At 55.8% G+C, this 25,417-nt stretch overlaps 3 protein-coding genes and 1 long non-coding RNA gene across 12 annotated transcripts; 2 read left to right on the plus strand and 2 right to left on the minus strand.

Moving 5' to 3' along the window:
• The first annotated feature begins 20 nt into the window (after positions 1 to 20).
• ARHGEF25 (Rho guanine nucleotide exchange factor 25) lies at positions 21 to 7,155 on the plus strand. 4 transcript variants are annotated; one of them, XM_003906672.5, is made up of 16 exons: positions 21 to 215; positions 470 to 584; positions 2,833 to 3,047; positions 3,168 to 3,263; positions 3,344 to 3,420; positions 3,598 to 3,664; positions 3,920 to 4,023; positions 4,234 to 4,303; positions 4,418 to 4,507; positions 4,591 to 4,683; positions 4,869 to 4,919; positions 5,140 to 5,217; positions 5,423 to 5,623; positions 5,746 to 5,926; positions 6,194 to 6,405; positions 6,690 to 7,147. In XM_003906672.5, the coding sequence occupies exons 1-16, from the start codon at positions 117 to 119 to the stop codon at positions 6,798 to 6,800; spliced, it is 1,860 nt and encodes a 619-aa protein (XP_003906721.1). In that variant the 5' UTR covers positions 21 to 116; the 3' UTR covers positions 6,801 to 7,147. The 4 variants fall into 4 exon arrangements, with proteins under 4 accessions (XP_003906721.1, XP_009179337.1, XP_003906720.1 ...); XM_003906671.5 differs by lacking the exons at positions 21 to 215; positions 470 to 584 and adding exons at positions 1,332 to 1,890; positions 2,657 to 2,799 and having other exon boundaries at positions 2,944 to 3,047; positions 6,690 to 7,153; XM_009181073.4 differs by lacking the exon at positions 5,746 to 5,926 and having other exon boundaries at positions 65 to 215; positions 6,690 to 7,155.
• Positions 3,292 to 7,965, minus strand: LOC103875788. Its single transcript, XR_634752.4, has 3 exons — positions 7,676 to 7,965; positions 5,129 to 5,563; positions 3,292 to 3,613 (listed from the first exon to the last, which is right to left on the minus strand). It is a non-coding gene; the product is annotated as an uncharacterized LOC103875788 (long non-coding RNA).
• Positions 7,966 to 8,644: 679 nt separating this feature from the next.
• SLC26A10 (solute carrier family 26 member 10) lies at positions 8,645 to 16,013 on the plus strand. 6 transcript variants are annotated; one of them, XR_634751.3, is made up of 18 exons: positions 8,645 to 9,774; positions 10,238 to 10,348; positions 10,829 to 10,986; positions 11,156 to 11,320; positions 11,583 to 11,735; positions 12,435 to 12,517; positions 12,665 to 12,812; positions 12,902 to 13,015; positions 13,707 to 13,784; positions 13,875 to 13,970; positions 14,371 to 14,477; positions 14,594 to 14,663; positions 14,736 to 14,852; positions 14,993 to 15,026; positions 15,106 to 15,188; positions 15,274 to 15,328; positions 15,486 to 15,613; positions 15,861 to 16,013. XR_634751.3 is itself a non-coding variant. In XM_009181065.3 (18 exons), the coding sequence occupies exons 1-17, from the start codon at positions 9,432 to 9,434 to the stop codon at positions 15,604 to 15,606; spliced, it is 2,079 nt and encodes a 692-aa protein (XP_009179329.2). In that variant the 5' UTR covers positions 8,645 to 9,431; the 3' UTR covers positions 15,607 to 15,613; positions 15,861 to 16,013. The 6 variants fall into 6 exon arrangements, 5 of the variants coding, with proteins under 5 accessions (XP_009179329.2, XP_009179328.2, XP_009179330.2 ...); XM_009181065.3 differs by having other exon boundaries at positions 15,443 to 15,613; XM_009181064.3 differs by having other exon boundaries at positions 15,443 to 16,013.
• B4GALNT1 (beta-1,4-N-acetyl-galactosaminyltransferase 1) lies at positions 13,282 to 22,947 on the minus strand. Its single transcript, XM_009181063.3, is given in 12 exon segments — positions 13,282 to 16,831; positions 17,397 to 17,637; positions 17,900 to 18,040; positions 18,493 to 18,683; positions 18,828 to 18,926; positions 19,929 to 20,109; positions 20,255 to 20,295; positions 20,754 to 20,860; positions 20,974 to 21,101; positions 21,103 to 21,139; positions 21,685 to 21,903; positions 22,519 to 22,947. Coding segments are annotated over 11 exon segments (1,602 nt in total). The 5' UTR covers position 21,903; positions 22,519 to 22,947; the 3' UTR covers positions 13,282 to 16,613.
• Positions 22,948 to 25,417: the final 2,470 nt, after the last annotated feature.

The following is a 25,417-nucleotide window of genomic DNA, read 5'->3' on the forward strand; positions in this document are numbered from 1 at the left end:
AGCCGGGCAGGGGGCGGATTCCACAGCAGCAACTCCCTGGACGACAGCAGGCCTCAAAGCCCCCCAGCTTCCGTGCCCCCTCGACCCTGAAACGTGGAGCTGGGTGGGGGTTCAGTATGAAGCCCCCGGACCGCCCCGCCCCTGGCCGCACTGACCGGATACTGGGGGTCATGGGGAGCATGCTGCGCGCATGCGCCCTCCCCGGGCAGGAGGGGGTAAGAATGGGGCCCCGCGGTGGGGTCGGGGGTCTTTCGGGGCCTTCAGGAGGGCTGCACCCACAACTCAATTGATCCGAAAACGAGTTCTGCGGGGCAGTCGCAGGAATACATGAGTTCCATTACGAGGGCCTTAGCCCCGTTCTGGGCGACCTTTTTATAATAATGTAGATTTTGACAGGTGGGAGAAGGGGAAAGGGGAGGTCAGGGCTGCCTAGGAAGGGGGGTTCCTTACAGTGGTTCTGTCCCCGCAGCCCCCGAGGAGAAGCCCCCTAGGGTCGGGGGATACCGAGCCAGAGTCTGAACGTACGGAGGGAGATCACAGAAGGGACCGCGAAGATGAGGTCCTCGCCTGGGCTCTGCAGCCCGGTAAGAAGCTGGGGGTGGGGTGGGGCAGTTTGCTATCCTGCGCCAAGTGGCGAATTCAAAAATATTCTGCTTTTATTAGCATAAAGTTCGCATCTAATTTGCATGAGACCCATTTAATCGCAGAGACCTCCACTCTTCTCGCCCTCGAGTCCAATGTGTGTCCCCCATCCCAGCCGGTACCAAGCCCCCGCAGGCAGAGTGTCCCCGCGCCCCACCCCTGGCCCCTCGCCAGCCCGGGCTCCAGGACTTCGCCTTAATTGGCGATTAGTCTTAGCTGGAGTCCCGGGGCCTGGAGGAAAGAAGGGTTCTGAGAGAGGGCGGCATCTGGGTTGTGTTCACCCACAAAAGGCTCCCCATACACGCACCCCGTACCGGGGGTCCTCTGTCCACGCGGCCGGGGACAACCCCAAACCCAGAACATCTTCGCACAGGCCAAGGCCCCATCCACCGAGTGCTCCTTCACCTCAGAGGCCAAGGGAAGACCTGGGCAGACCCTGCCGACAGGCTGAACCCCGACCCCAGCGCTCCAAAGAGCCCGCGATGCGGGAGGGAGGGGGACCCCGGGGCGGGGGAGCCCAGGCTGGGGAGGGAAAAAAGCGCCAGGGACGTGGAGTGGGAACGTGGTGGTGCCTGGGGGAGGGGCGATCCGGGCGGGAACCCGGCGCAGGCAGGAGGGGAACGCGATGGAGAGGGCGGAGCTGGGCCGCAGAGGCCCCGCCCCGTGGCGGCCCCGCGGCCAGGCCTGTTATTCAGCTCGCCGCTCCGCTGGGACCCGCACAGCGCCAGTAGCTCGGGGGTCGGCTCTCGCCTCCTCCCCGGCCTGGGCCTAGAGCCACCCCCAACCAGAGGCCGGAGACAGCTGGAGCCGCTGCCGCATCCCGGCCCAGCCTCCCCTACCATCCCTCCCACTTCCACTGGACATCTGGACCCTGGGCCCCCGCACCGACAGGGTTCCGGAAACCCTCCCCGCCCAGCCCGGCGGCCGGGCCCTGCGCCTCCCTCTCTCTAGAGACCCCCAGCCCGCCTCAAGACTAGACTTCCGCCTACCCCTGGACACCTCCACCCGGTCCCCTCCCTCCCCCACTCCCACAGCCTGGACCGGGGTAGGAGGGAGGGGGGGTGTGCGCCCAGCGCCGTCCCCGCCCCGCCCCCCGTGATTCCCCCTGCATGGCCGGCCCGGGTGGGGGACGCGGGGGGGGCCCGGGCGCCATGCGGGGGGGGCACAAAGGGGGTCGCTGTGCCTGTCCCCGTGTGATCCGAAAAGTGCTGGCAAAATGCGGCTGCTGCTTCGCCCGGGGGGGACGTGGTGAGTGCCAGGTCGAAAGGGCCCAGTGTTGAGTGGGGGGCGGGCTGGGGGTTCAGGGCATCTGTTTGCCCTGGCCCTTGGGATTTAGGGTTGGAGACTGTATGCGTTTTCCAGCAAAGTGGTTTCTTAAGTGATCCCTAAGGTCCCTTCTGCCTCCAAATTTATGTTAGTTCAAGTTATGGAAATTGGGGAAGGGGCAGGGAACTCATCTCTTTCCCTTAGTCAAATGGGTTTGAGAAAAACCCATCCACAATCCCCTTAGGCCTAGAACCGATTATCTTTCCTCAAACCTTTTGCTAAGAATCTACTTCTGAAGAGGGACAGGGGAATGGAGGAATGAGAATGAGGTGGTTCTACAAGGGGCTTTATAAGGAATCACAGCTCTTCTGTCCCTGAGCCCAGGCCATAGATAACCCTGATGGACCCTCCTCACTGGCCTCCTCTATTGGGTCTACACATGTGTTGGGGAGGTGGGCTGCAGAAGTCTTTTCTTTTTATAGTGATTACTGCAATTGGTGGAGGAGGGGACTGGGAGTGGCAGATGGACCCAGCTCATCCTCCCCCCTTCCCAGAGAATGGTCTGTACCCATTGAAAGGGGGAGGGTTGTAGGAGAGCAGATGGCCACCCCCAGCTTCCAGTGTCTGCCCAGATGGCTGCCCCCACCCCCATATCTATGCTATGCTCAGGATATGGGGAACCTCCACATGTAACTGGGGGTTCCAGGTCTGGAGAGCCAGGTGTTTACCTTACTGTGCTTTCTCCCAGGGGTGCCCTGGTGAAATTTTCTATCCTGGGGGCAACTCAAATGAGGATGGCAAGAGAGTGAGCCCTTGGAGAGAGAGGCTGAGCATCATGGAGAGAAGACCCTGGGAGTTCCCTGGGGACCCTGAGTCTGGAGCTGGGGCAAGGTCTATCACCTCCTCTCTTTTTCCTCCCATTAGAATCCTATTCCATTGCTGGCAGTGAGGGGAGTATATCAGCTTCTGCTGCCTCCGGTCTGGCTGCCCCCTCTGGCCCCAGCTCTGGCCTCAGCTCTGGCCCCTGTTCCCCAGGCCCCCCAGGGCCCGTCAGTGGCCTGAGGAGATGGTTGGATCATTCCAAACATTGTCTCAGTGTGGAAACTGAGGCAGACAGTCGTCAGGCGGGACCGTATGAGGTGAGCAGGGAATGGCACCAAAGCATGTGGGGACATCTATGAAGGACACTGGCAGAGAGGGCAGGTTGGGGCCACCCAGCTACTGTCCCTGACCTCTGACACTTGATTTCTGGCCCCCAGAACTGGATGTTGGAGCCAGCTCTAGCCACAGGAGAGGAGCTGCCGGAACTGACCTTGCTGACCACATTGTTGGACGGCCCTGGAGATAAGACGCAGGTGTGAGGACAGGCTCTGGGGAGGCTCCTTTCACTCAAGGGGCATTCATTTGCTCACCCTAGGATGTTCTTTCCTTCCAGCCACCTGAAGAGGAGGCTTTGTCCCAAGCCCCTGAGAGTGAGGTGGAACAGAAGAAGGCGGCTCTGGAAAGGAGTATGTAAGTGTCCACAGCCCTTCCCTGCAGTTGCACAACTTCCAGAAGACTGTCCCTCACATTTTAGATGGAATTTCCTCCAAGGTTGGCTATGATGATGAAGGGGAGGAGGGAGGAACGGGTTGAACCAAGGATGAGCTCCGACACTGAAGTGGGGGCCTCCTCCTGCTTTCATCCTAGGTACGTCCTGAGTGAACTGGTAGAAACAGAGAAAATGTACGTGGATGACTTGGGGCAGATTGTGGAGGTAGCTCCCTTTACCCCTTCCCAGCCCCTTCTGCCTGCCTTTCCATCTGCCCAGGGCTATTTTCAGGAGGTGCCTGGGTGCTCCTCTGTCTCACCTCTCAAGTCTCCCCACTCCTGGACCTTCCTACTCTGGGGGCAGGGCGGCTCCCACCAGGGAGGGGGAGGTGGAACACAACCTGGATATGTGTACAGGAGCACCATTAAGGTGGGGAGGGGGCCACCACATGCTCATGACCCAATCTCAACTTTCCCACAGGGTTACATGGCCACCATGGCTGCTCAGGGGGTCCCCGAAAGTCTTCGAGGCCGTGACAGGATTGTGTTTGGGAACATCCAGCAAATCTATGAGTGGCACCGAGAGTGAGTGGTGGAACCCTGCCAGCTAGTTGCTGGGGAGGGGCCCTCATCTGGTTGTCCCTGTATCCTAACATCAGCCCACTGCGACTTAAGGAATGTTTGGAGAAGTTTTGTAGGGCACACTACCAGGCAGACAGCTCGAAATTGCAGGGAGTGGGCGAGGTGGGGGTTCTGAAATGTATTTGACCTGCCCTTCTCTACCAACCCCTCCAGCTATTTCTTGCAAGAGCTACAGCGGTGTTTGAAAGATCCTGATTGGCTGGCTCAGCTATTCATCAAACACGTGAGGCTTGAGGGGGCGGGGCCGGGGCGGGGCTTAGGAATGGGCTGGGATTCTCTGGAGATGTGTCCTCCCTCCTTGCCCACCCTACTCTCTCTTAAACATTACCCCTGTTAGGAGCGCCGGCTGCATATGTATGTGGTGTACTGTCAGAATAAGCCCAAGTCAGAGCATGTGGTGTCAGAGTTTGGGGACAGCTACTTTGAGGTCAGTGGCTAAGATGTCTTGGTGGGAAGGAGGACAGAACTGGGACTTTCCAGGCTGCATAACCACCCTGTCCCTGTTCCCAGGAGCTCCGGCAGCAGCTGGGGCACCGCCTGCAGCTGAACGACCTCCTCATCAAACCTGTGCAGCGGATCATGAAATACCAGCTGCTGCTCAAGGTCAGGACCCCCTTTTTCCTGGGGGCACAGCTGGCTGGCACAGCCGTTTCATCATTCATCACCCCAGGGTTCTTAAGGCTTCCCCAGACTTCCTGAGGGCCCTCACTGGTGTCCTCAGGGGAGGATGTGAGAGCTTCTAAGGGTGTCCTCACGACCTCCCTGAGCATTTTTTCTCTCTGTCTTAGGATTTTCTCAAGTATTACAATAGAGCTGGGATGGATACTGCGGAGCTAGAGGTGAGGACCCCCAGATCTTCCAGGACACACCATGTGCTCCTTATCCTCCTAGTCTATCATGGGTTCCCCCAGCCCCTTGGGTGGTTTACAGCTGTCTGGTTTTTAGGGGGAGGCTGTTTGGGGTTGAGACACCGTCTGAAGAGGCAACTGGCTGAGGAGGCCTCTTTCCCAATAATGACTCTCTTCGCCCAACAATGTGCCTCCCTCACCTGTGTCCCAGCAAGCTGTGGAGGTCATGTGCTTTGTGCCCAAGCGCTGCAACGATATGATGACGCTGGGGAGATTGCGGGGATTTGAGGTACGGAGATAGGGCAAGAAACTGGAGGCCCGATGCTCTTCTGCCCCAGCGCTAGCACTCTGGAAGTCCTTATGGGGAGTTGTCTTCTCCTGGGGCTGACCCCATGGTTGGTTGGTTGGTTGAGCATGTCAGGCGAGGAAGGGAGGAGCAGAGAACTGCCCTTTTTCTTGTTCTTTTTCCAAGGCCACTATCCCTTTTGTTTCAGGGCAAACTGACTGCTCAGGGGAAGCTCTTGGGCCAGGACACTTTCTGGGTCATCGAGCCTGAGGCTGGGGGGCTGCTGTCTTCTCGAGGTCGAGAGAGGCGCGTGTTCCTCTTTGAGCAAATCATCATCTTCAGTGAAGCCCTGGGAGGAGGAGTGAGAGGTGGAACACAGCCTGGATATGTATACAAGAGCAGCATTAAGGTGAGAAGGGGGCCATGAGAGAGGGCTTGGACAGAGAAGGCATGAGGCCTCTGAGAGGATGTCTCAGAGGAGCCAGAGAGGGTCTGAGGAATCTGGGGGCTGTCTCCTATCTGCCAATTCAGGTGAGCTGCCTGGGACTGGAGGGGAACCTCCAAGGTGACCCTTGCCGCTTTGCACTGACCTCCAGAGGGCCAGAGGGTGGGATCCAGCGCTATGTCCTGCAGGCTGCAGACCCTGCTATCAGTCAGGCCTGGATCAAGCATGTGGCTCAGATCTTGGAAAGCCAACGGGACTTCCTCAACGGTGAAGCTTTCATCCTTTCTCCCTGATGGGCTCTGTCAGCCCCTTGACCTCCTGAATCCCTCCCTCACTGCCCAGTCTCCAGTACCTACCCTCTGACCATGGCCCATCCCCTTTTCTACTGCTAGCTCAAAATTTGATAGAATCCCCTAAAACCCCAAGCAATTTGCATTGGCTGACAGGGAGGGAGGGCAAAGTAGGAGAATGATACAGGCCCTAGGGAAGAGACCTGTCTCTGTAGTAACCCTCCTGTTCCTCTCTTTGCTCCAGCATTGCAGTCACCCATTGAGTACCAGAGACGGGAGAGCCAGACCAACAGCCTGGGGCGGCCAGGAGGGCCTGGAGTGGGGAGCCCTGGGAGAATTCGGCTTGGAGATCAGGCCCAGGGCAGCACTCACACACCCATCAATGGCTCTCTCCCCTCCCTGCTGCTGTCACCCAAAGGGGAGGTGGCCAGAGCCCCCTTGCCCCTGGATAAACAGGTATGATGAAGAGAGCTCCCTCATTGTAGGCATAAAAAGGGGAGAGCCTCTCTTGTTTTGGGACCCCAAGCTTGCTCCCCATATCATTCCTTTTATCTGGTCCTTCCTACTTCCCATCCCTTACCCTTCTCCCCTCTATTTTAACTCTGGAGAAGCTGATAGTCTCAGACAGTCTAAGATATCTGGCAAGAGGAAGTGGCTTGGCTAGGGACTTAAACTGAAAAGAGAGAAGTGAGGGTAGATTTCTGGCCTTTTTAATCCTCTGACTTGAATCTTTTCTTCAGGCCCTCAGTGACATCCCTCAGGCTCCCCATGACTCTCCTCCAGTCTCTCCAACTCCAAACACCCCTCCCTGCCAAGCCAGACTTGCCAAGCTGGATGAAGATGAGCTGTAACTGGTGAAAACCATGGGGGTGGTGCTGACTCAGCTGCCTATTCCCCAAGAAGCTTCAGGGCAGTCCTTCTGGCACTGCTCCAGAATTCTTCCTTCTTGGTGTGTCTGGAGGAAGGGTGGGCAAGGCTGGGAGGGATATCAACTTGGAGGAGAGCACCTAGACCCAAGGACTTTTTTCTGCCCAAGGAACACAGTTTCCTTCAGCTCCCACCCCTATGCATGCATCATGGTTCCCCCAAAAGGAGGATATGTGGGTGGGTGGGAGGGCTGGGGCAAGGGCCAGATAGAAATTATTGGTTTCGTTTTTTAATTTTGTTTTTCCTGTTTTCTGAGAATAAAGGTTTTGTTATATCACTGAGGCTGCTGTCTTGGCAGAGGGAAGGGGAGGCTGTAGTCGGGGTAGGTGGGGTGAAGTGATATGGAAGAGACCAGTTGGCCCCAGCCATTGGAGGAGGGGGTCTGGTGAAAGGAGAAGGGGACAGGGTGTAAGATAAAAGATGTTGCTATCTTTATCCCTCAACTGCAGTTGCAGCAGTTGAGGGACAAAGACTGAGGCATGGAACCACTGGAAAGCCCTAGATTCTTCTTCTTCTTCTTCTTTTTTTTTTGTAGAGTTAGGGTCTCATTATGTTGCCCAGGCTGGTCTTGAACTCCTGGGCTCAAGTGGTCCACCTGTCTTGCCCTCCCAAAGTGCTGGGATTACAGCCATGAGCCATTGCACCTGGCCAGCCCTAGATTCTTGATGTGTCATCTTTACCCAGCCCTTCTTTTTCCCTACCCACCCTCTCGTCTAGACCCCACCAGAAAGCCCAATGCAGTGTGACTTCTTACCGTTCCCCCAACACCCAGATACTAAAGCACAAAATGCCAATGTACCTTTGCTTCTGAGGCTGCCATGTTCAGCTGAGGGAAGATGGGAAGGTGGAGAGGATCCTGGGGGCTGCAGCCTTTTCCTGGCACTGGGTCTCCTTATCTTTGCTCTCTGTGAGGTCATAAGGCATGTTCATAGTGGGCAGAAGGGGATTCTTCTTCAAGCCATGGACCCAAGAAGGGACAGCCCAAGGGGATCTTCGCCCCTCCCAACTTCTGGGAGAGCTGCTGGACCAGAGCGAGCCAAACATTCACGCAGCCATGTCCAGATGCAGTCCTGGGTCCTTATGCATCTCCGAGTCCACTGTATCCGTTGGTCCCTTGGGCTCAGTCACGTGCACTTGGGTTTCCTCAACAGACAATAGATTGCTGGGGTGGGAGGGTGAGGAGGAGAGCTGGAGCCTCCCTGTGGGCCCGAGGTCCCTTTGGCCGACAATAGGGGGAGGGATTCCTAAGGGGGGGACAGGACGTAGCGCCTAGATAAGACTTCTGTGGAACAATAGGAGGAATTGAAGAGGGGAGACCCACCCTCACTGCACCCCACCCCCAGGGCTTTGGGGTCATGGACTGGGGGACCAGAGGATCATGGGGAGGGGTGCCGAAGATTCTTGCGAATGGAGGAGGGGATCGTGGCCAACAGCAGGATTCTGGAGTTAGAATCTTTGAATTTGTTTAGGAACCATAGGTACACATGAGGTGGGTGACTGATTCCTTTGCACTTAGTTTAACCACGTATGTGCTTTTGAATGCCTACTTTGTGAACAGCATTTGCTTTTTTTTTTTTTGAGATGGAGTCTCGCTCTGTCACCCAGGTTTGAATGCAGTGGCTCCATCTCAGCTCACTGCAACCTCCACCTCCTGGGTTCAAGCGATTATCCTGCCTCAGCCTCCCGAGTAGCTTGGGATTACAGGCACCTGCCATTATGCCCAGCTAATTTTTGTATCTTTTAGTAGAGACAGGGTTTCACCATGTTGGTCAGGCTGGTCTCAAACTCCTGACCTCAGGTGATCCACCTGCTTCGGCCTCACAAAGTGCTGAGATTACAGACATAAGCCATTGCCCCTGGCCTGTGAAAAGCATTTGAATGTGATAAATGGTGCTTCCGTTTTTTTGGTTCCTAAGAAAAAAATTTCCTGTGGGTTCAATATTTCCCCTGAGGCCCTGAACTAGGCCCAGCCGCTCCTCACGGAGGTGTGGGTCCAGGTTCTGTCATTATCCCTGTCCAATCAATACATGTGGCTGCATTCCATGTCAGTAGGACATGAAACTGCTTCTTGGAGCCAGCTGTGCCCCATGAAGATGTGGGTCTGGGTGAAGTTCGGGATGGGTGCTGAACTTTTTGCTCTGGCTGGGAGAATGTAGTGGCTCAGGGAAGGACCCAAGAGGAACCAGCCTCTCTCTCCTCCCAAGGTGCAGATGGGGAAAGGAACCGGGAGTGAAGTGAAAAGTCTAAGGAGGGGTAAATAGCGGGTGTTGAGTGTCGGGGTGCGCTTGCGTTTCGGCTTCTCTCTCTCTAATCTCTACACATTTCCACAGCCACCCCAGAGCCAGCGATCGGATCTGGCCAAGGATGTCTGCAGAAACCCCTAACATAGAGACTCTCCCTCTCCAAGCCGCGGCTCTCGCCAGACTGGAGAAGGTCCTCAAGAGAGGGTGTCCTCAGGGCCGGATTGGACCCTGCTTCGTGGGAGGCGGGACTCAGGGCTTAGCTGGCGGAGAAGTATTTAAGACGGGGCGGAGTTGGAGGTGGCCAAGGGCAAAATGAGCGGGATTCAGGGCACCAGGACCTACCCAGGCGCGGGGGACACCTCTGACCTTAAGTACCCCTTGGGAACCAGGCTCAGGGAAGCTCTCACCGAGGCTCGGTTCCATCAGCTCTTCGGGGGCGAAGAGCAGGAACCGGAGCTACCTGCAGAGCGCCGCTTTCCCCGGCTTTTCGGGCTGGGGAGGCTGCGAGCTCGCGCTTGTTCCGGGACGGGGGCGTGGCGCCTGCTACAGGCTCGGCTGCCCCCGCTGCACTGGCTGCCCCATTACCGCTGGCGGGCCTGGCTGCTCGGAGATGCGGTGGCCGGAGTGACCGTGGGCATTGTGCACGTGCCCCAGGGTGAGAAGCCTTAACAGCAGTCTGTCTGGAGCACAAGCTCTAGAGGGCTTCCGGGAGGAGGCTTAGGGAGCTGGGAATCCAGGAGCAGATGGTGGGTTCCTGCTGCTGCGGGTAGGAGAGAGGGATATGAGGCCAAGTTCGGAGTAAGGACTGTGGAGCTCCATCAGATCCCCACCCCCACCTCCCCTCATCTGCACAATCCTGCAAGAAGCCTTGGACAGGTTCTGGTTCAGAGAACTGGAGAGAGGCACAACGTCTGGCCCCCAGGACTTGGCCACAGCGTTCCTGACCTTGTCTGCCCCATGATCGCCTACTGAGGCCCATTAGCCCCTCAGTTCCCTCATGAGGCATGACTTAGCATCCTTGATGCCAGCCCCTAAGAGTCTGGGAAGGGCGTTTAAGTCCTGGAGGTTGGACAAGGCCCCCTCCCCACAGCACACCTTTCCATCCACTTCTATCCCAGGCATGGCCTTTGCTCTCCTGGCCTCCGTGCCCCCGGTGTTTGGACTCTACACTTCTTTCTTCCCTGTCCTCATCTACAGCTTGCTGGGTACTGGGAGACACCTGTCCACAGGTGAGTGACCAGGAACTTCCAATGACTCTTCTTCCCTGTGGGATGAAAATGGACAGGGGCTGTTACTTCCCTTCTTCCTCATTTCCCTGTTCACCTCTCCCATCTTCACCTCCCTCCTTGCCCAGTCCTTCTAGGAAACTGACCTAGGCAAAGCTTGCTAGAGTGGGTACAAAGAGGTGGGAGTTTACCTGAACTTTTTTCCCCTATGAAATTTGGTTAAAATGAACATCTCAGGGATTTGAAAGGGGAAGAATAGGCGCATGGTCCCCAAAAGGGGCGCGCAGTAGGCAGAGAATCTGCAGGAGGGAGTAGTTTTTGCCGGCTGGTGCAGCTCTTCGCGCCACAGTCTTGACCGGGCAGCAGCCTTCTTGGAGAGCGGAGTCTGGCAGCAGCATCTCGGCCCCAGGGCGTGGAGCCTGAGCTGTTGCCCTGCCCAGGGCTGCACAGCTGGTGATGTCTGTATTTGTCCCCCGGCTGCAGGAACTTTCGCCATACTCAGCCTCATGACAGGCTCGGCCGTTGAGCGGCTGGTGCCAGAACCCCTTGTGGGGAACCTGAGCGGAACCGAGAAGGAGCAGTTGGACGCTCAGCGGGTTGGGGTAGCAGCAGCCGTGGCCTTCGGGAGCGGGGCGCTGATGGTGAGGGAGGACCCGGGGAGGATTCCGGGGGATCCCGGCTGGGGGGCCCGGGAAATTGGGCAGGGGGAGAGGGAGGGACCAGCCTTCAGCTTGGGTTCGGGAGGGCGGAGGTGCGCGGGGTTGGTTTGCTCCTCCTCTAGTTGGTGACTGCACGTCTTCTCCCCCGCAGCTGGGGATGTTCGTGCTGCAACTCGGCGTCCTGTCCACCTTTTTGTCCGAGCCTGTTGTCAAGGCGCTGACCAGCGGGGTCGCGCTGCACGTGCTCGTGTCCCAGCTGCCGAGCCTCTTGGGGTTGTCCCTCCCGCGCCAGATCGGCTGCTTCTCTCTCTTCAAGGTGGGGGTGGGAGAAGAAAGGAGAAGGGGCTTCTAGAGGTCCCGGGAATAGGGAAATTCGAAAAGGGAGGAAGGACGGAGGGTGGAGGGGTAGTGTGTGACAAGGGCGCAGGAAAGGAAATTGGAGCCACGTGGCTGACCGAGGGCGCTGCGGAGGTAGAAGCCCTGGTGGCACTGGAGAGAGAGGGCCTCGCTCTGGGGGGCCCGCGCCGGGGCGCATGAACCCTGGCAAGGGGCCCTCTGCTCACAGCCCCTGCCCGCAGACGCTGGCCGCCGTGCTGACTGCGCTGCCCCGGAGCAGTCTGGCCGAACTGACCATCTCGGCGCTCAGCCTGGCGCTGCTCGTGCCGGTCAAGGAATTGAACGTGAGATTCCGAGACCGGTTACCCACGCCGATCCCGGGGGAAGTCGTCATGGTGAGGACGGCCGTGCGCGCCGGTCCCCTGCCCGCACAGACCCTGCTGTCCTGTGGGAAGTGGCCGCTGCCGCCCCCTGGTGGAGTGCAGAGAGGCCACGGAACAGAGGGCCAGCTCACACTCACTTTCCCTGGCCTCCTGCAGGAGGATGCTTTGACCTTCCACAGTCCCCCTCGACACTGTCCCACGTCTCTCACGGAGCACCCCCTACACCTCTTGGAGTTCCTTCTACCATCCTACAGCGCTCCCTTGAGGTCTTGCTGGTCACAGCACCTTCTCTGACACCTGTCCTCACCAGGGTCCTTCCCTGTAATTCACAGTGCATCTTCCTCTCCACCCTCCACTGACATTTCTCTCTCTACCCCACTAAATAAACGTTCCGCGTCTCCACAGATGCCAGTATATCACTAGATATCGTCCAGCTTCCCTCTTTGGAAGGCTCAGTGGCATCTCTTCATATCCACCATCTTTGGTGGCTCCAGCGCTCTGTGGCCTCAGGCATATGTCATCCCTCTTTCCCAGCTCCACACTCCAAATCAGTTGTCAGGCCCCCATCCCAAACACATCCCTGCTCCCCCAGGTGCTGGGCTCCTGCAACCAGCTAGACCTGCATTATGGTCCTCTCTCATGGTCAGCCCCTTCTAGCTTCTGCCAGGGACCCCATCTCTTCCCATGCCTTCATTTTGCTCTCTTTCTCAGGTGCTTCTGGCCTCCGTGCTCTGCTTCACCTCTTCTCTGGACACAAGATACCATGTCCAGATAGTGGGGCTGTTGCCTGGAGGGTAAGACAGAATGAAAAGACGCCGGCTTTCTCTTCTCCCACCTCTCCCACCTAACACTTCTTCTTATCTCCACCCCCCATTTTCTTTGCTTTCCTTATCTCACTGAAGCACCCAACTCCTCCTCACCATGGATCCCTCCCTCTCCAGATTTCCCCAACCCCTCCTCCCCAACCTGGCTGAGCTGCCCAGGATTCTGGCTGACTCGCTGCCCATCGCACTGGTTACTTTTGCGGTGTCTGCCTCCCTGGCCTCCATCTATGCAGACAAGTATAGCTACACTATTGACTCCAACCAGGTGGGACTCTGACTGTGGACCCCAACCCTCTCATTTGACTTCCCACCATGCCTTTGTCTCTCTCACTTCATCTCACTGCATCCCTCCAGGAGCTCCTGGCACATGGTGCCTCCAACCTCATCTCCTCCCTCTTCTCTTGCTTTCCCAACTCGGCTACGCTGGCCACCACCAGTCTACTGGTGGATGCTGGTGGGAAAACACAGGTAAGAGGGCATCCTTGGATGAGGAGAAAGGATGGGCCATCCAGGCAAAGTGGTGGTGCTGGAGAAACAGGTGGAAGATGGTTAGATACCCAGGTGGCACCTATATAGAGAAGACTGGGATCTGTGAGAAAGGGTGAGCAAGGGGATGGAATTATAGGAGAGATGGAAGAGAACAATGTTCCAGTAAGACCTTTGTAGGCTCTAAGCACTGAAAAAGTTTATGGTGCCCCAGATATGGTTCAAAATAAAAACACAAAACTATAAAATAAACTTGAGATAAAATTATTTTTTTCACACAATGACATTGTCTTTTTAAAAGGAATATCACATATCAAAGTCTCCCCCTAATAGTTTTGGTTTCCCTTACTTTGCTGGTGCCCTAAGCACGTGGTGAGCCTGCTTATAGGGTAACCCAACTGTGGCTTTTAAGGTGGAGGTGGGCTGCAAAACTGGGGAACTTGAACAACAGACATCTACAGGGAGACTGGTGAATAATGGGCATTTAATTAATTGGGGGGAGGGGAGGGTTAGATGTGAACGGCAGAATATTAAGAAGGGGGATGTGTGGAAGGAGATTTGGGAGAAGGGAGACTTCCGAGGAAGATAAGGCAGAGTGGGCAGGGAGACCAGCTCTCATGTGGGGGTGGGAGACTCCCTTCCTTTTTTTGCACCCATCCCTCCTTCCCTCTAGCTGGCAGGCCTCTTCTCCTGCATAGTGGTCCTGTCGGTGCTGCTGTGGCTGGGGCCCTTCTTTTACTATCTGCCCAAGGTAAGGAGCAGAGGAGGCAATGAGCATGGCTGGGAGGGGTGGCTGTATTCCAGGACATCGAGGTAGTCAGCCCACCTCCTCTGCCTCAAGGCTGTCCTGGCTTGTATCAACATCTCCAGCATGCGGCAGATGTTCTTCCAGATGCAGGAACTTCCACAACTATGGCACATCAGTCGTGTGGACTTTGTGAGAAATGCCATTACCCCCAGATGGCCCCCTCCCATCTTCTTAGCATCCCCAGCCTCTGCCCTGAACCAAAGCTAACTGTCCTGGTCCTAAGTTCTGCAACCCACCCACTCCCCCAACAAATGTAACTCCTAATACGCTTTACTCACAGGCAAGGGAAAGGATGGGGTTTGAACCCCTTGGACCTGAATATTTGTAACTTCCCAACTGGTGCAGGTCATTACATTTGGTGTGTGTCCCATTGAATCAACCTGTTCTTTCCCTCTGTCATGCTTTCTGCTTCTTCCTGGGTCATCTCTCCCCATCACTTGCCTTGGTAATCACTGCCCTGGATCTCTTTCCCCAGCAGTGATGGCCTGCCTTTTCTTTTGGGCAATCTACCCTTATCCCTGTCCTGCAGGCTGTGTGGATGGTCACCTGGGTGGCTGTAGTGACCCTGAATGTGGATTTGGGCCTGGCTGTGGGTGTTGTCTTCTCCATGATGACTGTGGTCTGCCGCACCCAGAGGTGGGCATAGAGATGAGTGGAGTTGAGGTCAGGGCAGGGGAGAGAATGAGGTGCTTGGGGTGACTCTCCAGCCAGGCCAGGCTAAGCTGGAAATCTGGCCCCACCTTCTTCCCTAGGGTGCAGTGCCTGGCACTTGGACAGGCTGAGGGAACAGAGCTCTACAGGCCACTCAGAGGAAGCCACAAGGTGGGTGGGCTGCAGCCAAAGAAGGAAAGGAAGATTAGCCCCAGATGTTTCTCTGACCCTCTGACCTCTTAGCTCCTCCAGGTCCCAGGGCTCTGCATCCTGAGCTACCCAACACCACTGTACTTTGGGACCCGTGGGCAGTTTCGCCGCAACCTGGAGTGGCACCTGGGGCTTGGAGAAGGAGAAAAGGTGAGGGAGCTTGGTTTAGGAGGGATGTGGATCCTCGGGGAGTGGGAGGCAGGTGGGCGTTCTGAGGGGGATCCTTGTGCTCAAGGGGTGCATGTTCATGCTGTGTCTCGGTTGTGGTGACTGCCCTTCTTTACTCATAGGAGACTTCAAAGCCAGATGGCCCAACTGTTGCAGGTAAGATGGGGTGACAAGAAGGAAGATTGGGGCATGTTGCATGGTGGCACTTGGGTACTCCTGTCTTCTCCCATTCTAGTTGCTGAGCCTGTCAGGGTGGTGGTCCTAGACTTCAGTGCTGTCACCTTTGCAGATGCTGCTGGGGCCAGAGAAGTGGTGCAGGTGAGGGAGAGGGCAGGTTGAGGAGAAACCCCTTAGCATGTCACTCATACCCTCTGATCTTAACCCCTTTGCCCCATCCCTGCAGCTGGCCAGCCGATGTCGAGATGCTAGGATCCACCTCCTCCTGGCTCAGTGTAATGGTGAGATGTGTGAAGAGCGGGACCCAGTGTCTGGGCAATGACTGGACACCTGCGGGAGGGAAAAGGACCCGGTGTGGACTGAGGGTCTCAGAGCCTGACACCCTCCCCACATAGCCTCGGTGCTGGGGACACTGACTCGGGCAGGACTCCTGGACAGGGTGACCCCAGATCAGCTGTTTGTGAGTGTGCAGGATGCAGCTGCTTATGCCCTGGGGAGCCTGGTAAGGGGCAGTAGCACCAGGAGCGAGAGCCGGGAGGCACTGGGCTGCGGCAAGTGAGGCAGGGGTAAGTGGCTGGAGACTCAGGGAGAGGGGTTTGGGAAAGGGTCTGCGGAGGAAGATCAAGAAGAAAAGGGTGGGGATGGAATGAATAGTGGATTGAAGACCAACTCAGGGAGCCCAGGCTGAGCTATGGGTGAGGAACTGAAGAACTCAGATCCCTAAGCAGGTGGGGTACCCCTGAGAGGACTGCCACATTTCATCAAGGGAGAGGGTGCCTAATCTATTCCTGACATGTCTTCTCTCGTCTCCAGGAGATCACTGACCCAAAGATTTGCACAGTGTGGGTCTGACCTCATCATGTGGAGTGCAGAGGGCCCCGATGACATGTGTGTGATGAGGACCATGACCTTGAGCTCCCTTACCTAACGTAACTAATAAAATGAAGCTGAGAGCTTTGGAATCCATGAAGCGAGTCTAGGTGTTTGCACAGGGACTCTGGTGCTCCGTCTTTTGTGCCCACAGCATTGCAGAGACACAACTAAGAATGGCTTTCACCATGTGTTCACCGGCCCTCACCCCAGCCCCAGTGCCGCAAGTTATCTCTGTAGGGGTGGGGCTGGAGCAGGTACACAGAGTACTGGATCTGAAGATGCGGGTGAGGGGTACAGTCTTGGGATTATGTGTTGGGGAACTTCCCCACCCCCTCAGTCCCAAGAAGATGAGAGGACAGTGTTTCCACCTTAGGTTCTTAGAGTCCCCCTGGGCTCTTTGGCACTTGGAAAGTGATCCCCCCATTTCCTGCCCCATGAGAATGGGGAGGGGGAGGACTTGGCACTGGCTGTGGGAGAGGTTATGGCTCCACCAGGCCTCTGGGCACTCGAAGAAGGAGGGGTGTCACCAGGACAACCCCTATTGGGCATAAGGTTCTGAAAAGGAAGAGTGAGGAACTAGAGGCTCAGGGACTGCCAGTAGAGTGCTCACAGGGTGGGTGGGGTTTGTTGAAAATTCCTGGCAGGGACAAGGAGGCAGGCCCAGCCTGAGAGTCAGAAATCCCCTGTGGGCCATCACTGGGAGGTCATGCACTGCAGCCGGTGTTTGAAGAAGAGCAGCCGGTGTTTGGCCATCTGGCTCTCATCCAGTGATCCTGGATAACGGTACCGGGCGTAAGTCTCTGCCCCGGCATCCCTTGATGTCCAAGGCAGCTTCAATTTGGATGCATGATCCACCACGACGTCGGAGCAGGAGCCAACCCGAAGGGAACCAAGCCCATCCAAGAAGAATTCTGGGGGTGGAGGGGAGTACACAGTGAGGGATCCCAAGGGTGCAGAACGCCGACCGGTAAGGGAGAACTCTCAAATTTAGGGTGTGGAAAGTGTGTGTGCAAAGGTTTGTTTCTAAGGACCTTGAGCAAGTAAATCAACTCCCTGGGTCTCAGTTTTACTCTTGTGTAAATGGAGTCAATATACTTGTGCTTTGAAAATGGAAAAACCTACCCCCACTCCCAGAGGTTAAATAAACGCCAGATGGGTTGCACCGACTATGGTCTGAACTAGATAGAGGAAGCCCTGGGAGTAGAGTAGGGGTGGCGGGAACAGTGACGGGGAAGCTTACGCGGGCGGGGAGGAGGGGCCCAGCGGTTGTGCTGGGAATAGAGATTTAAAGGGTATGCGGGGCTGGGAGAGGGTGGGAGCTCTGTCTGTCGTCCAGGTGCAGGTCTTGGTAAATCATTGCAGAACTGTTCTAGGGTTCCCGGTGGCGGCTGGGCGCGGGTGCAGCCTAGGAGAGGCGGGTGCGCCAGCTCCCTGTGGGGTTCCTGCCAGGGTCGACCGGGAGGGGGCGCCACTCACCCAGATGAGCCACGCGGCTGAGGCGGGGGTCGAAGCCGACCTCGCGCACCTTGTCAGTCCGCGCCAGGAAGAAGTTAACCACGCCGTCGGTGACCACGCAGCCTGGGAAGCCGACGAGCTCGTGGTGGAAGCCGCGCCTTTGCCGGAGGCAGTTCCCGAGGCCTGGGGCGCCGGGCTCCACGCTCAGCAGCTGCCGGTAAGTGGTGGCGAAGCCGGAGATCTCGCGCACCGCGCCCCCCACCTGCAGGGAGAGGGAGGCTGGCTCCAGGCAGCCGGGGATCGGGCACCCGAAGGGGGCAAGGTCTGCGCTCCGGTGCCTTCGGGGGTACCCCTGCCCCATCCTCTTCCGCTTCACCCTTGCAAGACCCAGACAGTCCCCAGGCCCCACTTCGTGGTCCTCTCTCTGTCCCAGGGCTCGCCGTTCCTGGCCGCAGCGTCCCCACTGTGGCCTTAGCCTGTTCAAGGCCCTTCTCCACCCCCACATCCTACGGCCCCTGCCCTACCAGGTCCAGGGGCGTCCGCTCCAGCACGTCCACAAGCCTCTCCAGCCGCGTCCGCGCGGTGAAGACGAAGTCGTCGTCCACCCACAGCACGTACTTGGTGGTTACTTGGGACACGGCCAGGTTCCGGCCTGCGAACCAGCCCTGGCGGAAAGGTGTGTGTGGTTGGGGAGGCTGCAGAAATAGGACATTGCCCTCTGCCACCTTTCTTTCTCTCCCCCGACCCTTCTCAGCTTGTATTCTTCTCCAGACTTTTGAGTGCTTTCGAATGGCCAGAAGCTAGGTAAAAAAAAATGCAGATCCCCCACAGAGGTTCCAAGTCAGTGGTCTCGGAATGCGTTTAATTTCTGTGTGCATTTATTTATTCATTCATCAGCTATTTTATTGAATGCCATTATGCACTAAGCACCATTCTAAGAATGCAGAGAGAATTTCCTGCTCCCACGAAGCTTACATTCCAGGAAGCCTCATGCTTAACAGGCACCCCATGATTCTGAGGCAGGTGGTCCTCGAATCACTACCCTGGAGGCTGCAGATTGAGGGCGCACCCACTGCGGGAGTCCTCTGGCCTGCCGTTGAGCCTGCTAGCTGCACACCTTGCCGAAGGGCATGAGATAGTGTTCCACGTAGGGGCCACTAAGGCGCTCTGGCTTGTCACTGTCGTCGGCGATGACCACGGTAACCGTTGGGTAGAAGCGGCGGATACTGGTGATGAGAGCCCGTAGCCGATCATAACGGAGGAAGGTCTTGGTGGCAATCGTGACTAGAGCGCTGATGTTGTACTGGGCTGAGATTGAGGGCACAGGGTTGGGTGCAGACAAGGCGAGTTGGGAGAGGGGAACAGGTAGATATCCCCTCCCAGGACTGCCCTCTCTCTACTTGCTCCCCACCAATGCTGGATCTAGTATGTCCCTGCCCCTACCAGCCTCACCTCCCTGGGGTAGAGACCCAGGTGGGTACAGCCGAGGGTTGGGTGGGTGTCTTATGCGGATGGTGAAAGCAGCCTCATGTCCCTCGGTGGAGAACCGGACTGGGAAGAAAGGACATGGCGTTTGACCCTGAAGGGTGGGGCAACATTCTGTTTTCAGCCAATCAATATTTAAGTGCCTACTCTGTGTCCCACCTTTCTAGGCCTTGGTGGAAAAAAACACAAGGTTCATACCTTCATGGAACTTACATTCTAATGGGTAGGAGAAAAACAATAAAGAAAATTTTAAGTAAAAGCTAACCTTTATTGAGCACTTACTATGTGCCAGACCTGTTAAAAAATTACCTTAAATATATGAACTCATTTTATCCTCATGATAGCCCTATTAAGTAGATTCCTACAACAGAAAAAGAAGCTGAGACAGAAAAGTAACTTGCCACATTTGCACAACTATTAAGCAACAAAACTGATAGCAACCTAGTCAGTCTGGTGCCAGACTAAGTAAATTAAAAAATTCAGATACTGGTAAGTATTGAATGGAAAATAAGACAAATAAGTAATGTAATAGTGAAGAGGAGACATTTGAGCTGAGATCTAAACGACAAGAAGGAGCCAGTCTGCAAAAATCTGGGGAAGAGCATTCCGGGCTGAGAAAACCGCAAGTGCAAAGGCCCTAAGGTCAAAGCAAACTTAGTGCAACAAACCGGCTTTGGGGAGAAGCAGGAGGGCTCTTAGGCCCCTTTTGCTGGAAGAGAAATGGGAACTCAGGAAAGTAAAGGGCTTTGTCCTCCAGTAAGGGGTGGGTTGGAAATATAGTCTTCTAACTCCTTAGACACGTCTCTTCCTGGGGCCCCCATGGTTGGCCTAAAGGGGAGACACACCCAAAGCTCGGGTTTCCCTCTGGCCTGCTCCAGCCCCAGATGAACAAAGGCCCCTTTTCTCCCTCTCTGACCCTGCTGGTCCAGTTGAAGCACTCATTGTGTGGCAGGACAGCTCTGGCCATAGACCAGATGCCTCCCATGCCCTCTGCCATTTGCCCACTCCAGCCTTTCTGGTTCTTCTCTGTTTGCCCAGCCTGCCCCTCTCCCCACCCAGGCCTCGCACCTGTGTCTGCTGTGTTGGTCTGGTAGCTTCGGCTGCTGTAAGTGACCAGTTGTAGTTGCCTGTTGAGTTGGTCCAGCCCTGGGCTGACAAGGGTGAAATCTGCCTGCCCCTCTCCAATGAGAGTCACTCCAGTCACTTCCCCTGCCACGTCCCAGGTGCCTAGGGAGGCAGTCAGGTTTACCTAGGAGGGGATTGGAGAGTGCAGGGTTAGGCCTCAGACCCACTTCTTGCCTCCCTGATTCGTCCATCCTTCCCTTAGTAGCCCTGCCTCCTTCTCAGCATTCTTGATGCCTACTTGGCCTCTTTGCCTTCCTGTTTTCTCTCACCTGGTATACCTCCTGACCAGAAGCTGCCTGAAGGCTCAACCCTAGGAGAAAGGAAGCGGGGATCAGAATCACATAGGCAGCCCTGAATTCTTTCTCATTTTCTCTCCCTGCTGTCACCACACACAATAGAGAACTTTCCACCCATTCTTCTTATTGAGGCCTCAGCAGGGCACAATGTAACATAGCCTACAATGACTGATTTTTGAGCCCTTCCCATCAAAGCTTGCCCTATGGCCTGCCCTGCCCACCACCTAACCAATGGTTAGTCAGAAAAGAATAGATTCTTTCCCCCAAAACTCCCCAGTTACAGTCTTCTGAAATTCCTAGAGTCCCTTCCGTCCTCACCTCCCACCTCCTAAGCCCCCTTTTGAGCTTAAGTCCCTCTTTCATCAGAGGTTCCCACCTCCCATTCCAATCATCTCCCATTCTTCCCCACCCAGCCTCGGGCTCTGCCACCCCCACTGTGGCTGAGGTCATCCTCTGGGACCCTCCTCCCTACCTGGCACCAAGATGCTCCTGAGGGGCTGAACTTCCACACCTTGTAGGGGGTACTGGAGCGGGGAGTTGGCAGGGGCTATGAGCAGTTGGTCAGCTGGGGACTGGCTCCTGGCAGTGGAGGAAGGAGAGGACAGAGCAGAGTCAGGGGAAGAGGGTCTCTCCCTCCCGGCACAATCACTGCTCTCCCGCTGTGGAGTCATGCCCTTCTTTCAAGCTGGTACCTTGACAGAAAGGCCTGGAACTCCTGCTCTCTTGTGGCAGAGGCAGCGCTCAGCTCTGCAGGGTCAAAGGCCTTGGTGAGGTCAATGGCTCGGACTTGTTTCTGGAAGGGGAGGGGGAGGCCCCCCCCCACTGGACTCACAACTGCAGTTGTTCCAAGCCAGCAGCCTGAAGGGAGTAGTAAGGGTCATCAGACCCAGCTACACAGCTCCATTCATCACATAAACACTGACACAGCACGCCACACCTTGGCCCTGAAATTCTGTCCATCTAGGATCCATTCCCTTAGACGTTGCCCTTCAAATAGTACTCGGGAGGGGGACCAAAGATCGGACGACCTAGCCCCTAAATCTGGATTTTAGAGTTGTAGGACAGGGCCAATTACTAGGATTTCAGGAGCTGCCTACCCACCAACCAGCAGCCCACCTGGAGTCTCTTCTCATACCTGAATCAGGACCTCAGGGAGTCTTTCAGGGCCCTCCCTTAACTGCACAACCTCCCACGCCCATCCCCATCCTCATCCCCATGGCAGGGTTCAGGGAGAACAGATTTTCCCCAGCCCAAGCCTCAGCAGCCTCCCACTTCCACCTCCCACTTCACTCCACACAACCCGTTAGGAGAACGCAGGCATCTGAGCCCAGCAGTGGAGGAAACAAAAGCCCCCAGACCACCCCCAGCGAGCGCCGCGCTGCGCCGCCGCGGTCGGCACTCACCTCACTACTTGCTCCTTGATCCTGACCGGGATGTGTGCGTAGCGGGGCTCAGGAGCAAGATCTGGCAGCTCGGGCCTGCGGGGGCTCTGCGGGGGCGCCCACGGCGCAAGAGGTGCCCGGAGGCCGGGCGCGTCCCGGGTGCTCGCGTACAGGAGCCCCAGCGAGGCGCAGGCGACCAGAAGGACCAGCGCGCACAGGGCCCGGCGGCCCAGCCACATCCTAGGTGGGGGTAGGGTGGGGAGTGAGAAAGGGAGGGAAGAAGGGAAGGCAAGGGATGGGGCCCTTGGCCCCCGCGTCCTCAGAGGCTCCTGCCGGCTCCCAAGAGCGCTCTCCACTCTACACATCGCGCTAAGATTTGCACTGCCAGCCGCGGTTTTCCCGGTGCCCCTCCCCTCACTTCTCAGGCCCCAGGGTCTCCCGGCCTCCTTTCTTCTCGCCCTCTCCCGCATCTCGGTTTCCTCTCACACCCGAGGCCTGGCATCTTAATGCTGAAGACATTTGGATGCCGCGGTTTCGACGCGGCCGTGCGTGAGCTTTGGAAAAGCCCCGCTCTATTAGGGCAGTGGCAGTCCCGAAGCCCGCAGCCCGCCCTGGCCGGCGCGCCCCCTACTCCTCAATCCGAGCATCACCTGGGCTGGGGTGGGCTGCGGAGGGCGGCTCCACACCTAGCCTGTCAGGAAAAAATGCAGAATCACGCCCGTGCTGGCGGGCGCCCCCGGCGGAGGTGACCCGATGAGTGGCCTCGGGAAGCGGCGCGGGGAACAGGGTGGACCGGGAAGCGCGCCTCCTCCCGCCTCCTGCTCCGCCCCTCATCCCCCCGCCTCGGGCACTGACCTGTCTAACGCTCTAAGGCAGCGGCAAAATTTCGGTCCGGGCTGTGCCGGCTTTCAGCCCCCGCCTGAGGGTCCTCATGGGGCTAGGGGCTGATCGATGGGAGAGCTGGGCGTGAGCCTGAGGGTATGGGGGACCCTCCTGCCTCTGGAGCGCGCCCGACCCCTCCCGCCTTGGAACTCTCGGGGCTTTTGTGGAGCGCGGCTCGGTGGTGGTTCTGGGCGTTTCCTGCCCGGGGGCGGTTGGCGGGGCGCGAGGACCAAGTTAAGAATCCGTTGCACCCCAGCCCCGGGGGCAAAGCCGGGGATCCCTGGCTCCGTGTCCCACTGGCAGCGCGGGGAGGGCTCTGGCCGCCTCCCGGCTCTTCGCACCGCAGCGCCGCGCGGTTCGGCTCCGGGCTGGTTGCGGCTGCTTCGGCTCCGCGCGGGGAATGCGAGCGCCCCGGCGCCTTCTAGTGGGCGCGGAGGAAACTGCGGGGGCGAGGAGCAGACGCGGGAAGGTCCTCGCTCACAACCCCCAGCCCTTAGCCTCCAAACCCTGGCATCTCAACCGCCTGCTCCCAAGACCAGCCATTCCGTTGCCTGCTCGTTCTGAGCTTGTAGGCGAGGATGGGCAAATAAGGGCTTTGGGAGGAGGTAGGGCGGGGGCGCGCTAAAACCCACGTCAAGTTTGAATGTTAGGGTGAAGATAAAAGAAACAACCCCTGGAAAATAAACGCTCTGCCTGGCTAACAAAGACTGATGCACAGCCTCCCTCTCCCCCTCCTCCCCCGCCCTGCCCCCCTTTATTTAACAGACACTCAAGAGATACACACTGGGTAATTCAAAGGCCTATTTCCCCGAACTGCCGCTTGGTGCAACCTTGCAGGAGGAAGGGAACCCCAGAGAGGCCAGATTGGCGGTAGTTCTGCCTGGAAGCCTTAGGTCATAGATAGCTTGATACTTCACACTGCTGAGAATCAGAGTTCTGTGGCTCCGTGGTTCTAATAAAAGATGCATGAAGATTCAATAGGAAAAAAGGACATAATAAGAAATATAGAACATTATGAAAATATGTGTGTGTGTGGTAGATATTTGAATGAATGAATTTTATACAAATAAATGACTAAAATCAGCTGGGGGAAAAGTGGAATCTCTACCCTTCTTACACCAAAATTCCAAATCTATTAAATATTTTAATATTAAAGGTGAAATCATAAAAGTAGTGAAGAAATCATGAAAGTCAGCACAGTGGCTCATGCTTGTAATCCCAGCACTTTGGGAGGCTGAGGCGACAGGAGACCAGGAGTTCAAGACCAGCCTGGGCAACATGGTGAGACCCCTGTCTCTACAAAAAATTTAAAAATTAGCTCAGCAAGGTGGCTCACACCTGTAGTCCAACTACTCAGGAGGTTGAAGTGGGAAGCTTGCTTGAGCCCCGGAAGTTGAAGCTGCAGTGAGCTGAGATGGTGCCATGGCACTGTAGCCTGGGTGACAGAGCGAGACGGTGTCTCAAAAAAAGAAATTATGGAATTTTTGTTTTGTTTATGGTCTTGGAGTAGGGAAGAGATCTCTAAGCCAGATGTAAAGGGAAATATTAATAAATCTGACTATATGAAAAACGTGAGTGAAGAAATTAACATAAACTAAATTTGAGAGAGAAATGACAAACTGTGAAAAAAATATTTGTAACATGTAAGACAGGTATACTTTATCTAGCTGTTGCTAGTTGGTGCCCCCAGCGGAGATGACCAGAAATGAATTATGAACCATTGAAAACATAGGAATCCATGACTCCACCCTGATAATACATAGATAATTAATTAATTAAATGAATGAATGAAGGAGAAGGGAGAATGCCAATTAATAAATGTGGAGGGAGCTGATGGAGTCAGAAAATAACTATTTTGCATCAGAGTAAAAGTTGGTTTGGGCAAGAATTATCGATGAATGCTAATTCTAGGGGGAAAGTTTGACAGAAGCAGGGTATGTACATAGATTAAAGTATCTCCCCATAGTTGGCTTATTCGTTGCAAGAGGAAAAATTGTAACTGCACAGTGGGAAAACCAGACTGCACCTTGACTTGGTGGCCAAAATTAACATCACCAATGAGGGACAGAAGACTATCATGTGCTCCAGAAATGCTCCCTTGAGAAAGCATGACATCATTTACGTAGTGATCTGGCTGGGAATACATAACTTGATTTTAAATACAAAGAAACAGACTCCAAGTAAGGAATATTTTCTATGTATAAAAGAAACTTAGGCTGGGCACGGTGGCTCATGCCTGTAACCCTAGCATTCTGGGAGGCCGAGGTGGGTAGATCACTTGAGGTCAGGAGTTAGAGACCAGTCCGGCCAACATGGTGAAACTCTGTTTCTACCAAAAATACAAAAATTAGCCGGGCATAGTGGTGCGTGCCTGTAATCCCAGCTACTCTGGAGGCTGAGGCAGGAGAATGGCTTGAACCCTGGAACCCAGAGATGGACGTTGCAGTGAGCCAAGATTGCACCACTGCACTTCAGCCTGGGTGACAGAGTGAGACCCTGTCACAAGGAAAAAAAAAGTAAAAGAAACTTAATACAAAAATTAACTGGGCATAAGCCGGGCATGGTGGCTCACACCTGTAGTCCCAGCTACTTGGGAGGCTGAGGCATGAGCATCACTGGAACTTGGGAGGCAAAGGTTGCAGGGAGCCAAGATTTCGCCACTGCACTCCAGTCTGGGTGACAGACTGAGACTCTGTCTTAAAAAAAAAAAAAAAAAAAGAAAGTGGCTAGTATTTTTTTAAATGTCGGTCTTGAAAGACAAAGAATGAAGAACCGCTCTGGATTAAAGGAGACTAAAGAGACATGACGACTCAATGCAATATGCGATCCTAGATTAAAAGTGATATAACAGACATTTTGGGGGACTGTTTAA

The sequence above is a fragment of the Papio anubis genome, chromosome 9, assembly GCF_008728515.1.
Source record: "Papio anubis isolate 15944 chromosome 9, Panubis1.0, whole genome shotgun sequence".
Classification (NCBI taxonomy): domain Eukaryota; kingdom Metazoa; phylum Chordata; class Mammalia; order Primates; family Cercopithecidae; genus Papio; species Papio anubis.